Source organism: Engraulis encrasicolus, chromosome 5 (genome assembly GCF_034702125.1).
Source record: "Engraulis encrasicolus isolate BLACKSEA-1 chromosome 5, IST_EnEncr_1.0, whole genome shotgun sequence".
Classification (NCBI taxonomy): Eukaryota; Metazoa; Chordata; class Actinopteri; order Clupeiformes; family Engraulidae; genus Engraulis; species Engraulis encrasicolus.
Window position 1 is genome coordinate 9,868,802 of NC_085861.1, and position 15,515 is coordinate 9,884,316.

The 15,515-nt window shown below is 41.7% G+C and overlaps 1 protein-coding gene across 1 annotated transcript; it reads right to left on the bottom strand.

The window, feature by feature from the left end:
* Positions 1-1,271: 1,271 nt before the first annotated feature.
* On the bottom strand, positions 1,272-15,300 carry cmtm6 (CKLF-like MARVEL transmembrane domain containing 6). The gene is made up of 5 exons (XM_063198646.1): positions 15,165-15,300; positions 14,781-14,890; positions 5,350-5,526; positions 4,344-4,442; positions 1,272-3,534 (listed from the first exon to the last, which is right to left on the bottom strand). The coding sequence occupies exons 2-5, from the start codon at positions 14,883-14,885 to the stop codon at positions 3,385-3,387; spliced, it is 531 nt and encodes a 176-aa protein (XP_063054716.1). The 5' UTR covers positions 14,886-14,890; positions 15,165-15,300; the 3' UTR covers positions 1,272-3,384.
* Between the last annotated feature and the right edge of the window lie 215 nt (positions 15,301-15,515).

The following is a 15,515-nucleotide window of genomic DNA, read 5'->3' on the forward strand; positions in this document are numbered from 1 at the left end:
CTGCCACTGACTGTTAAAAAGAGCAGCGGCTCCTTTAAGAGAGGGAGGAGATCTGCGCGTTGTAGGCACAGCCTCAGCAGAGCCAGGCTACTGGAAATGCCTATCTAGAACCTACAGCACTGGCACACGGCGATTTGACAGTTGTTCTCAGAGTTAGAATGCCAGATGAGTTACAACTCGACATGAATTCAGTTTGCAAAAAAAAAAGTCAAGCGCGACAACCGCGAGGTTTATTACCATCGGACATGAGAATATCTCACTGAATCGCAAATGTGCGCGATTGCAACACAAACATTCAGCGAGAGTATTGACAGTTTCAGTTTGACAATCTTCAAAATGCATAGGACTATCACACGGAATGTTTTGCAATTATAGCACAGGCAAGATTTCTGGAAGTTGTTTATGTAGCCTATTCTATGCAATGCGTGAGGAAATGTAGGCTATGTCGGGCTGGTAGCTACTCACACACAATAATGTCTCTCTATGCTTCACCTCAAACAATAACGTCTCTTTAGTCTACCACTTATGAAAAAGCACTCAAACAACAACTACCACGGCAGAGGGATTAATGTTTTCAGCATGCAAACACTTCATATTTAGTAGGTCTGCTGAAACAACAGGTGGAGAGAGGAGAAGCGACTGGAGCGCAGTCTAAAAGCGTCTGTCAATTAAACGCTATGGTGACGTGCATACCCAAACTCCAAACCTATATTTTGAGAATAGATTAACGTGCGATATTTTCTTTATCGCGCGACAAGAGTCTCACATTATCGCAGCACGTTAACGCCGATAACGGCCCACCACTAGACACAGCACTCCACAGCTCACAAGTGAACACTGCACAATGAAATTGCATTTATGCCTCACCCGTGCAAGGGGGCAGTCCCTGATGGCACCCCAAGGGAGCAGTGCGGCGGGACCGTACCATGCTCAGGGTACCTCAGTCATGGAGGAAGATGAGGGAGAGCACTAGTTAATTACTCCCCCCACCAACCTGATGAATGGGTAGTTGAACCAGCAACCTTTGGGCTGCAAGTCTGACGCCCTATCCGCAGGCCTGTGGCGTGTTGTGTGGTTGTAAATAAGACAAAAGCTACTGTATTCATATAATTTTGGTGGTGGGTAAAACGTGTGCTCAGGAAATGCACTGTAGGCTACACATTGTAGAGAGACTATGATTGGACAAAAAGCTTGCGTGAGCAACTGCGATATAAAATCAGCAACATCAGTAGGTTGACAATGCAGAAACAATAAGGCTGCTACAATTTATGTATTTTACATGTTTTATTTTAAAAAGTCACAGGTTATAGGCAACCACGTTGTTGATGTTGTACACAATGTAATATTGAATGCAAAAACAAACAAACAAACAAAAAATGGCTTATGAAGAATCAGACTGGACCAAACTGTCAAGAACACTTGATGAGTTGGTTGACAGTTTTCACGAGCACGATGGTCCTCTAGCCTGGTTCTCACGCAGACCCTTCGTGCATTTTCGTTCAACTTCGTGAGCTCGCATCCATCTGCGCGAGAACCAGGTTAATGGTCCTCAGCCAGCCAATAATACAACATTTTGAAAGTAAGAGCAGAGTAATAATGACAATACATTTAGCAAAATAAAAAAAATAGAATAAAATAAAAAAGGAAACAGAAAAGCACACAAAGGCATAAAGTACAAGGACAGACTTCTTCCCTACAGTTGAATGTCTTAAAAAACACACACAATGTTGTGTCTGCTTTTGAAGTTTTTGTACTTCATTAATTCATTGACTTAAATATTGTATAAACTTTAAGTATATGGTTTAAATCTTAAGCCATACACAAAAGCTTTGTCAAACATACTGTGGTTTTTATTACTCTTGCCAACAGCAGAGATATAGGGGGGCCAAGCAGGGCATTTGCCCCTGGGCCCAGAATCCTCCCATATTGGTGGATGGGGCCCTTAGCAATCCGTATGGGGGGCCATGTCAGTGTTTTGCCCTGGGGCCCTGAGCGCAATTGTTCCGTCACTGACTCTTGTCGACCCATAAACTATACATGGGTTTGCGGTGTTTGTAAACACGATATTGTGAGGGGGGGCAAGACACTGGCAGCCAACCATGTGAGCTAATTTTTTGACCAACAGCGGTTTCCAACAATCAGAGGTTGAATTGTGCGCAGCTAGGTTCGCGCTGCCAGGGGGGAACAAAAATGTAGAACCCATGTATATGGTAGGCTTTGGCTATCTGGGTGCAAGGTGATATTTTTTTTAATCATTGTGTGTGTAGTGAGGAGCATGGCTAAGGCACACAGTCAGACACAGTCGTGCAACGTCCATGAAGTGGCATCAATCTGGAGGAATACTCCACAGATTAGTGGGCACACACACACACACACACACACACACACACACTTTTAAATAGAAGAAGACATTTATGGGTCAATGTCCCAACATGATTGCAGTCCATTTTTCTTAATGGGCATCACAAAACCTGATCCGATACTGCTTTTACACACTTCGAGACCAAAACGAATAATTCAACTTTGGGACGTAAATAAATGTTCTTAAAAATAACACCACATGATTTAAAAAAAATGAAGATAAAAAAATAAAATAAAACATTTCATGGGATTACATTATTAAGTAAAGTCCTCGATTTTGAAACATGCTGGCCAGGATATTTAAAATCATTTCTTTATAAGAGCAATGCATAGCCTACATAAAGGCACAAACAGTTATGACACAAAAATACACAAAAAGGCACTTCTGCAGTATTGTACAAGGTACATCATGTAACAAGCTAAATATAAATTACCCACATTCGCACAGGAAAACATCTATGCTGCATTAAAACAATTTATCCATGAACTGTACATACTAAAAGATGACATAAGGACAACTTGAGTTTTTGCCTTGCATTTTCTTTTACTACTTTTGATTCTGCCAATATCAGAGTACAGCTCTGGCCAAAATGTGGTCAGACTGCCCCCTTGTGGAGTTGAAAATACCATACATGTACAGCTTGTCCTGAGGGTGGACAAAGTCAAATTACTATGACTGTTGTCCATTTTATGCCATAAATCCATAAATTAAATACTGAGGGGAAACTAAAACACTTCTGGCCAATTTTGATGATTGTTCAAATTAAAACAATGTCTAATGTTAGAATATGTATAAATTCCATTTGAGACATTTCATTGTTGCATTTACATGAAATGCAGTAAAATGCTGTACAGAGGGTATCCCTATTAAAACATGATACAAAGAAATATGATCTGATTTTAAAAGACTGGCATGACAGATTCATCCATTCCACACAGTTTTGCATAAAAAGGAAAAAAGAGAAAAGGTTTGTTTCCTTGAAACAAATTCAGGAAGGTGAAAAAGCCACTACAGCCAAGTCATCATGCGCCATTTTGCAGTTTCTCTCCCTCCTCCGCTTGGACTGTTGGTTTTTTTGTGTCACCCAGACAGAACAAGACTTTGCTTCGTTTTGTTGCCAAGAGGAAAGCAGCATTGGCAAAGAAAAAAACTGCCGCAATGATGCCAAATATCTGCAAAAACACAAAAGGGAAACTTTTCATTTCACTTAAAGAGAACAAAAATCAATTACCGGTAATGTGAAAGTGTTCACCAAAACGCTATTGTAGTGACCGCCAAAACCTTTCCATTTGCACACTGTATCACCTTCTGTATATGTGCATATCGGTGCAACTTATAGGCTACTATATGTAATTACAGGGCACCAAATTATTATTAGTATTATTGCAGACCACCCTCATAAGTCCACAATGAAGCAAAAACGCAAATTTTATAGTACATAGTACATTGATGTGTTAAATTGGAGGTAGCTGAAGCTGCTTGTCAACAAAAGGCCAAAATGGATAACAAAATATGTATCTTTATATTTACATGTACATATATGTACACACACACACACACACACACACACACACACACACACACACACACACACACACACACACACACACACACACGTATATATATATATATATATATATATATATATATATATATATATACACACACACACACACACACACGATACATGTTGACAGGCCACAAAGGGTTGAAAAATCTCTATGCAGAGCAGTAGCACGGTTTGTTGTCATTATGACAATGATTGTGACGGATGGAAAAAAAAAATCAACACAACATATATTGGGCTACAGTTCACATTACAATAATAATTAAACAAACACTACAATACTACAATATAGCTGACACACTCCTGGAAACTCTTCTTAGACTGTTTTTATATGTGCTGCTATTTTATATATTCTTATATACTAATATGTATGTTTACTACACAGTTTACTTGATGGCACAGAGAAAGCCTTACCCCAGACACTTTCTCTATCTCAGATCCGTTGTTGTTGGAGAGGAAGAGGACAGATGCCAAAATAAACAGAATGGCAATGACAAATGTATACCCGAAGTCCTACAACAGGAAAGTGTCAGTTAGTCACCAAGTGAAGCGGAGAACTCAACACAACAAAACACAGACAATGTCCGGTATATCTTCAAATGAAGAGTTCAGATGCAAAACCCCCTAAGTGCCTTTTCAGAAAAAAATCTTAATTAATTTTTATTTAATACAAAGCTATCAAAATTGCATATTTTTTTTATTTTATTTATGTAATATAACTATTTACATGTATTATCAAGTACATGAATGTAAACCAAACCAACAACAGGGTTCTCTAAAAATATAGAAGTGCAGGTCTTCAGAAATGTTAGGGAGTTAGGGGGTTTTGCATCTGAACTCTTCAAATCTTGCTGTGTTAACCAGTTGAAACACAGCGTTATAAATTTGCTGTTACCAGAACGGCAATTTCTGAGTCCCAGTGCATTACTTAACCCCTTAGCGCAGCACTATGGCTCTCTGTAATGTCATAGCAATGTTGTTATGATGTAGTTAAGCATTTTCAGCAAGCGAATAGGGTCACCGGCGACCACAGCTGCAGTAAGAGGCTACGGCCCTCTGTTCTGTCATTAGTAGAGTAATACTACGGTAATTAACCTTTCAATGACTATTACAGCGTGCCACTGGTGGTACGGTGTGCATTCTGGGGCTACTTAAATGTTATGCTTTGTTTAGAAAATTGCCCTGTGTATGGCAGGAAGGTATGTGGCACGTGGCCTGACATAGTTTTCAAAGTGAGAAGTCTGCACACTTAAAATCCTTTTTGTTGTCTTTTATTATTTCATGGCTGGTAATAAAAGATAACAAAAAGGTTTTCAAGTGGGCAGACTTCTCACTTTGAAAATTACAGTTGGCCTTCGTCCAGCACCTTTTCCTGGGAGCTGCACAATCCTCTCCTTGAACTGAACGTGGCCTGACATACCAGTGTTTCCCAGCGGTTGATGCCAACTTTGCTGTGCAACTTGGAGGCGAGGAGGATGGTGAGGAGGAGGGTGAAGAGGAAAGCCGTGCAGCTGATGAACTCGAAGAAGTAGAGGAATCCACACGCATTGCAGGTGGTCACAATCTCCTCAAGGATGAAGGCAATCACAGAGAAGAGCTGCGAGTATACACATAAAAAATGGTTATAGTATTTTCAAGAATCTTTTGGGGTCTTTTTCGACTTTATTTGATAGGACAGTGTGAGAGATGGACAGGAAGCGAATTAGGAGAGAGACTGCGAGGGGTCGGCTAAGGACCCGGGCCAGGAATCGAATCCGGGTCAGCCGCATGGCAGACGAGTGCCCTACCGGTTGGTAACGGCAGGGCCGGTTATAGCATTTCATAGTCATAGGCTGTGTGACCACAACAGAGGGACTTTGGGTACTGTACAGACTTCAGGCATTGAACACTCTACCTGCAAATATCCAACAGCACCTGATGAACTTATTGTCTTATGACCCAGTTACGTAGCGAAAGTGCACTGTTAACACAGCCCTTCCACTTCCACTTTCTCTCAAATAATCTCCCAGTTGACCTAAATTAAAGGTTAACTGAATCATCGGTAGGCTGATGACATTGCTAAATAGTTAAAATTCTTCATGTATTGACTTGTATCCCCATGTGTTGATGTTGAATTGTAAGTGTATCAGAGGACGCGCTCAACTTCTAGAGTAAAACTAGAAATGCATTCTCACAGAAAATGCTGGAAGCGGGCTTGCCTTTTGGGGCAGAGATGAAAAAAAGTACTATTGAGAAAACAAAGCTAAAAGAAATGTTGGGAAAAATCCATCCACCCAGTCAGAAGTTATGGGCCAAACAATTCAGCCATCTTGGATTCAGCCATCTTGAAAATGCTGTAGCTCTGCGTTTTGGGGATATACTAAATGACATTACATGGTATTTTAAGTTGGCTAAGGAACACTGCATATGATATAATTTTGAAAATCGACATGGCTTCGAGCGGGATTAGAACTCACAACCTCCATATCTGTAATCCAACCCCTTTGCCATTGATATTAAATGACATACGATACATGATATTTGAAGTTGGCTAAGGAACACTGCATATGATATCATTTTGGAAATCAACATGGCTTCGACTGGGGTTCGAACCTCCAACCCCCATATCCCTAATTCAGCACATTTGCCATTCATACTTAATGACATACATGGCATTTTAAGTTGGCCAAGGAACACTGCATATGATATACTTTTGAAAATCAACATGGCTTTGACTGGGATTCGAACCCCCCCCAACCTCCATATCTGTTAATCCAGCACATTTGCCATGCATACTAAATGACATACATGGCACTTTAAGTTGGCCAAGGAACACTGCATATGATGTAATTTTGAAAATCAACATGGCTTTGACTGGGTTTCGAACTCCCAACCTCAATATCTGTAATTCAGCACATTTGCCATCCATACTAAATGATATACATGTATGGCATTTTAAGTCGGCCAAGGAACGCTGCATATGATATAATTTAGAAAATCAACATTGCTTCATGTGGGTTTCGAACCCTCAACCTCCAATCTAATGCAGCAGCATGCATTACCACTAAGCCAAGCAGTTAAATGTCATGCATAGTCCAGCAAGACTATATTACATTGCATTGCAGAGCTGAACAATGGACTTCTAGAATGCTTGCTCGCACCTGCTCGTTAAGAATGGAATCTTGAGACAGTGACAGTTGAAATGGAATCTTTACTGGCTGCACCTGTTGTGATTGACTGAAAGACAGTTAGTATTGAGCCTTTAACAGGGGAGAAAATGAGAATGAGTTTTTTGTCTTTACAACATCGTTGTAAAAAAACTAAAAGGAGTTGGCACGTGTCCTTTTCACAGATCGGAGTCATGCTTGTGATGTCTCTAACAGTCTTTGAATGAAGTTTATAGGTTACATTTTTCAGGCACAAATGGACCTCCGTGTGGGACATGCGCTGATCTCTTGAAAAATGCACTTTTCCAAAGACTGGGATTCTCCATAGAGCCAGGTCTGTTTTTTTTTTACAAACCTGCCATTTAAAAAGTATTGGGAGTTGGGAGATGAAACTTTCACAATTTGGAGACATCACATAGAGCTCGCTAACAACGCGTCAACTAAACTTCTAGGTGAAAGTGTTGATGTTTTATGACCGAAAAAAGCCTCCTACACTCTAATCTCTAGAGTGGCGGAACTTTGGTTCATGAAGGTTCCACCATAGTTTTCAATGGAGACCCAGGCTTTCACAAAATCGCCAAAAACGGGGGGAAAAACGACAAGAGACAACGGAGAAGCCTATAACGAGACGCGATCTCCAAGCCGAGCCGGTCGTTTAAGTGTTTGAACGGTGGTCTCTATCTCGAAAGGCCTAGGAGGAGATCCATTTCTATTTTTACTGTCCCTGTACAAGAGAACCAATAATAACTAGAAATGCATTCTCACAGAAAATGCTGGAAGCGGGCTTGCCTTTTGGGGCAGAGATGAAACAAAGTACTATTGAGAAAACAAAGCTAAAAGAAATCTTGGAAAAACTCCATCCACCCGTCAGAAGTTATGGGCCAAACAATTCAGCCATCTTGGATTCAGCCATCTTGAAAGTGTTGTAGCTCTGCGTTTTGGGGATATACTAAATGACATACATGGTATTTTAAGTTGGCTAAGGAACACTGCATATGATATAATTTTGAAAATCAACATGGCTTCGAGCGGGATTAGAACTCACAACCTCCATATCTGTAATCCAACCCCTTTGCCATTGATATTAAATGACATACAATACATGATATTTCAAGTTGGCTAAGAACACTGCATATGATATCATTTTGAAAATCAACATGGCTTCGACTGGGGTTCGAACCTCCAACCCCCATATCCCTAATTCAGCACATTTGCATTCATACTAAATGACATACATGGCATTTTAAGTTGGCCAAGGAACACTGCATATGATATCATTTTGAAAGTCAACATGGCTTTGACTGGGATTCGAACCCCCAACCTCCATATCTGTAATCCAGCACATTTGCCATGCATACTAATTGACATACATGGCATTTTAAGTTGGCCAAGGAACACTGCATATGATGTAATTTTGAAAATCAACATGGCTTTGACTGGGTTTCGAACCCCCAACCTCAATATCTGTAATTCAGCACATTTGCCATCCATACTAAATGATATACATGGCATTTTAAGTCAGCCAAGGAACGCTGCATATTATATAATTTAGAAAATCAACATGGCTTCGGGTGGGTTTCGAACCCTCAACCTCCATATCTCTAATGCAGCAGCATGCATTACCACTAAGCCAAGCAGCTAATTGTCATGCATAGTCCAGCAAGACTATATTACATTGCATTGCAGAGCTGAACAATAGGCTTCTAGAATGCTTGCTCGCACCTGCTCGTTAAGAATGGAATCTTGAGACAGTGACAGTTGAAATGGAATCCTTCACTGGCTGCACCTGTTGTGATTGACTGAAAGACAGTTAGTATTGAGCCTTTAACAGGGGAGAAAATGAGATTGAGTTTTTTGTCTTTACAACATCGTTGTAAAAAAACTAAAAGGATTTGGCACGTGTCCTTTTCACAGATCGGAGTCATGCTTGTGATCTCTCTAACAGTCTTTGAATTAAGTTTATAGGTGAAAGGGTTCAGGCACAAATGGACCTCCGTGTGGGACATGCGCTGATCTCTTGAAAAATGCCCTTTCAAAAGACTGGGATTCTCCATAGAGCCAGGCCTGTTTTTTTTACAAACCTGCCATTTAAAAAGTATTGGGAGTTGGGAGATGAAATTTTCACAATTTGGAGACATCCCATAGAGCTCGCTAACAACGCGTCAACTAAACTTCTAGGTGAAAGTGTTGATGTTTTATGACCGAAAAAGCCTCCTACACTCTAATCTCTAGAGTGGCGGAACCTTGGTTCATGGAGGTTCCACCACTGTTTCCAATGGGGACCCAGGCTTTCACTAAATCGCCAAAAACGGGAAAACGACAAGAGACACGGAGAAGCCTATAACGAAACGCGATCTCCAAGCCGAGCCGGTCGTTTTAGTGTTTGAACGGTGTCTCTATCTCGAAAGGCCTAGGAGGAGATCCATTTTCTATTTTTACTGTCCCTGTACAAGAGAACCAATAAACAGGACTTAGAGATTACTATAATCGGGCCTTGCTCTGCAAGAGCTCTGCTCTTGCTCCGCAAGCCCGCTTAATAATCGGGCCTTGCTCTGCAAGAGCTCTGCTCTTGCTCCGCAAGCCCGCTTAATAAATAAACAGGACTTAGAGATTACTATAATCGGGCCTTGCTCTGCAAGAGCTCTGCTCTTGCTCCGCAAGCCCGCTTAATAAAAAATAACTTTGGGTGCGCAAAAAACCCTACAAACTGAAAGAGAAGAATAAAATCTGTACACACGAGCTGAGTCTCATTATTTAAACACTGATGATGACTTGAAGACCCAAATTCGTCTGCTTGTGGACATGGCGGTAATTGATAAATAAATAATGAGACTTGGCTTGTGAGTGTTGATGTTAAATTTTCTTAATTCATTCATTCTTCATTCTTTATTTGTGACAGACACAATGGTCCATAGCATACATATACAGATTACATAGGTTAAATAAGAGACAGTCAAGGATAAAATAAATAAAAACACAAGATAGGCCTACAGCCATCAAACATAAAGACACTTTCTCCAATGTCGCCTGAGCTCAGAAGAGAACCTTAATAGCTACAGAACTCTTGGCCGGGTCTTCTTAATTAGTCTGCTGAGTGTGTTATCCTTGCCATGCAGTATGCACTGCAGCTGAGGAGCAGGAAGGGTTGCAGAGCATAGTTACCTCCGCTAAGGAGGTTATGTTTTCGGTCGCGTTGGTTTGTCTGTTTGTTTGTCTGTCAGCAGGATAACTCAGACAGTTCAAAATGGATTTTGATGAAATTTTGTGGAGTAGTTGGAAATGACAAAAGGAACAAGTGATTACATTTTGGTGGTGATCCAGATCACGATCCGGATCCAGGATGTTTTTTTTTTTTTTTTTTTTAAGTCTTCACCATTGTGGGAATGGGATAGGGCGAATTTTTGACATTCCAGTTTTTAACTCCACAAAAACAAGACAGAAACACTTGAAATGAAAAAATGAGGGTGTAACCCCATGGCTTAGCCAGAGGTTTGCACTCTCTGAGTGAATCTGATTTTTTTTGCATTATTTCACAGCTATGCTGGAGAGAGACAGTACTGTTTAATTTGGATTTAACAAAGTCATCGACCCAATTTAGGTAGTTACTTCAGACTGTATTATGAAGATTTGCTCCTCTTCGTGACATTAGTCACTTGTTAGCAGTGGGAGTCATTTCCCTTCGGCAAGGTCCCTGCATTCAGAAGTAGCTACCACGTTTTTGCAGTGTGGAGTGTACAGTATAATGTGTTACAGTGCAGAACAGCTCACAGCAGGAGCAGAGGTGTCAAAGTAAAAGTAAAAATAAAAAATAGAAACCATTTCTTTTCAACACAGGTAGCTTATCTGAGTAACCAGTAGACCTGTGTACTTGTCTAACGATCAGCTAACTCTGCGCTGGTTGAATCAAATTTTGATGTGGGTTCTTGTTAGGTTTTTAGTGTTTTTCAGTAAAAACACAGTCAATCTACCTCGTGGTGTATATGGTGTAATAGATATGTAAAAGCATGTGCTAGTGTCGTACTTACACCATGCATTTACTTTTACTTTTACTTTTGACACCTCTGCACATGAGGTATTCAAATCCCTTCAGACACCGATTGCTGTTGGAGATACACGGGGCAGGCAGAATATAAACCGATGTCTTTTATGTGCACAGCTGACAGCCGTGTGCTGTATGTCCCTCACAGATGCAGTGACGCATAGTAGCCAACAAAAATCTCACAACTGGCCAACATCTTACAAACACCCTCGCAGAAAGCTATATTTAAACATTTGCGGCTGGCACAAAAAAGGGCCGCCTGACGCAAATGGCCGTAATAGAGCTCAATAAAGAAGACGGGGCCTCAACAAAGACTGCCTCTGTTGCTTTAATAAAAAGAAAAGATTCCTCTCTCCACACATCAGAGGCAGCGGCACTGCCGCTAGTCTGGTTTTTAAGACTCCCAGGCATTCTCCTGCCTGTGCCCAACACATAAACGCAAGTCAGAGAAACTCCAACGTGTTTTAAAACCCTTTGAGGAGTACCATCACAAATATGTGATTAGAATCTTGCCCGAATTTTCAGTTCTCATTATGATGTCATAAGGACTTTGCGAGATTTTTAACACAGACGTCTATAGGAGCTGTAGAGTGTTCCAGTACAATTCTAGAAGAACCTCTAGAAATTCCTTACTCCTCAAAGGGTTAAACTCTGAAGACATGGCCCCTGTTAGAGTGACCAATACCAGGATGGCACGGCACAGATTAAATTGTATGCTAATCCATTACTACATGTAACTACGTGTAAGACAACATGTAATGTCATACAGTAGTTAGTAACGCAGTGCTATGGTGGTGAAGTCTTTTCCCGCAGCATCACGAGACTACAGCTAGTTGTGTCAACAGCTTGTGTAGATAAGAGAGCATGCTGTAGCGTAGCCCTCTCTGCTCTAGTTAGTTTCACTTTCCATTATTTGACAGGGAAAACCCTCCTGTTCCTGCTCGCATGACAGAGTGCGGATATTTATCAGAAAGTCCCTCGTGCTCGTAAAGAACTCCATGCCCTTCAGATTCACATTTAGGAAAGTACAAACTCTCTGCAAACGAAGTTATTACGACCAAGTCAAATCAAATAGAATTAATGTGCAATCGTAAGAAACTGTGATCTTGTACTTTGCTGGGTGGTCCTCACAAATCACAGACAAAAAGGACATGTATTGCAACACAGCACAAGGGTGTTGCAATCCTTTACAAGGAAGAGGTTGCAAGTGTCAATATGCTGAACAAGGAAAACATAGGGACTTCCACATAGAGACAGGAGTAACCCCGCGGAGCTGGACTTACTGGCAAGTGGAAACTGCCATAGTCACACGACTCCTCTCTCATTCTGATCAGCCACGGTGCAAAACACAAGCATCTCACTAAGCTGTGTGAGAGCTCTAGAGATGGTCTTTCCTTGACATGCCCACATAGGGCAGTCATGGGTAAGCGGTTGGGTGTCAGACTTGTATCCCAAAGGTTGCCAGTTCAACTCTCGACCCGCCAGGTTGGTGGGGGGGGAGCTCTCCCGCATTGCATGATACCATCGCACCGCGCTGCTCCCTTGGAGCGTCATTGGGGGCTGCCCCCTTGCACGGGTGAGGCATCAATGCAGTTTCTTTAAAAAATATATATAGGAGCCTTTATGCTTTTATTTGACAAGACAGTCGAAGATGGTGACAGGAAGCGAATGGGATAGAGAGACAGGGGAGGATCAGGAAATGACCCCGGCCAGACTCAAACAGGGGTCCCCGTGGGTGGGCATGCAAGCCCAAATGTGGGGCTTAGAGCGCTGCGCCACAGCACCCCCCATAAATGCAGTTTCATTGTGTGCAGTGAGCACTGTGTGCTGTGTAACAATGACAGTTGGAGTTTCCCAGTTGAACTTTCACTTTTCACATGCTAGGTATAGAACACTGATATGTACAATGCCTGAATGCTTGCAGAGCAACTTGTGACAAAAAACAGAGACACAGTAAGATGTTGTCAAGGAGCAGAGGTGTCAAAAGTAAAAGTAGAAATATGTTAATGTGTAGGTACAGCACTAGCACACAATATTACATAGTTGTTAGACCATTTATACCACTGACACTAATGCAGTAGAAACAACAGTGACCCCTTGAAATAGTGAAATGCCCAATGGGAAACTCCAACTCCCATTGTTATTGTGATACAGCACTCAACCACACACAGTGCTCACTGCACACAGCAAAATTGCATTTATGCCTTGCCCGTGCGAGGGGGCAGCTCCCAATGGTGCCCCCATGGGAACAGTGCGGTGGGACAGTACACAGTACCATGCTCAAGGTACCTTAGTCATGGAGGAGGATGGGGGAGAGCACTGGTCAATTATATACTCCCCCCACCAACCTGGTGGATTGGAAGTCAAAACGGTAACCTTTGGGCTACAAGTCTGACGCCATAACCACTTACCCATGACTGCCTTAAGAAACGTGGGCTTGACCTTAACACTTCTCGTCGGGAGCCATTCTTTATGTGGGCACCACAAGGAGTACATTTCCATTGGAAAAGCCTAACTAGTATGGCCACTAAACAAAACATAGCCCACCAGACAGGGCTACAACACAAGATACATGCTTGTTGTTCTCTTGTTGTAGCCATAGGCCTACGGAAAGGAACGCTGTTGCACCTAATGAGTGCCCAAGATTCACTGGAAAGTCCCTCAGAGTGGAGCTGTAGAGCATGAAAAACCAAAACAAGAAGACAGGGAAATGTTCGCCAAAATTGAAAAAAAAAAGAATAGACCCAACTGCAAGATGACGCATGTACATACATGCACACATAGCCTACATTCTGTAATATCAGCCAAGGCAGGTGGTTTGCAAAATAACCATCTAATCATCTACATGTAGGCCTAAACGTCTGGACAATCCAAGAAAGGCACTGATAAAAGAATGAGTTGTAAAAGCCTGGCTGTTCACTGAAGCACCTGTGAAAGACCTTTTTGTACTCCAACACATGGCAGCTGTATTTGGTGGGAGAGGAAAGGGAGTGGGAAAGGCATGATCTAGTTTAATTCAATAACCAATTAGGGATACACTTTTGAATTGTCCAGTTGTCTAAAAGCTGGGCAGTGAGACAAAGACTGTAAGACTCATTCAATTATCCACACATATTTGCAGTCATTTTGCCGGTATCCTGCCGCTTCATGCCATCTCTTTGACTGGGCATAACATTTCCATTCGACCAAGTGGAAACTATACGCTCGCGCGTAACTGAATTTGGCATATTGATGTAATTACATTTGTGGTTCAAGGGCAGCTAACAAAGCACACTCTTAGCCGTGGCCTTGTTCATAAGATCACAGGATGGTACTTTTCTGAGCAGCGGCCTGTCCTGGTGCGCTTTCTCCTCTAACCGTGTAGGATACTGGTGCGCAATCGCAAACTCTGGACGGTGAACCTATCCCTGGTGGCTTCGTTTGTAAAGCTTTTCTGTATAATACAGACCTAGAGTTTAAGTGTCAGAAGGCAGGCTAGACGAATCTCCAAGCAGTTAAGTTTGAAACAAAAATGTTTAAAAAAAAATGCTTCCTGCTCATCTACATGACAAAGACACTCACTCGCGTTATGGCCATGTAGTGGCGCATCGCTGTACCCAAACAGGCATACAACTTTTAAGTATTAAACAACTGATACATCCACTGTTGATAAGTCCACACACTTACCAATTGAGCACTCTTTAAGAAAACTTCAGGAAAAGTTAAACGTCCAACAGTTCCCGATTTGCGACTTGCTGGTGTCGTGGTGCCTTGGTACGGTGAATCCGCCATCGCAACTAGTAACAACACAAACATACAATAACAATAAAATAAAAAGAGAAAAAAATCACAGCAATCATACAAGCATTACAGCAATCATAGTACAATCATAAAGGATACGAATTACCAGCGAATCGTAGCTCTCTTCTACTTTAATAGTTTGCCAGCGAGAAAAGCCAAAGCGTAATGAAACCGAAAGTAAGCTATTATCTTACAATAGGCCAACACAATAGCAGGCTATGTTTAATAAAATGTGTAGGCTATGTTTGCTGTCATCATATGCGTCCTTACCACCGTCTACAAAGTCCACTTCTGACAGACAACTTCAGGAAACCAATCTGTCTGGTCTGGTCGTCTGGTAGAACTCCGAATGTTTCCCAGACGAACTTTGTGGCGCAGCATCGAGCTCACTTCCGCAATAACGGAGCCTCAGACCCTGCCCACTCCCAGCCCTTGTCAGGAGAAAAACACAGACCTAGGTCTATGGAGAAAAATAACTTCATCACTTGGACGTTGGTTTCTACACTGGCGTTCACGGCGCAGTAGTTCCCGTCTCAATCCATTCTACCCCACTACCCAACTACTGTATAGATTGTACATTTGCACCTGGGTTATCCATCACAGATTATGGATTAATGTAGT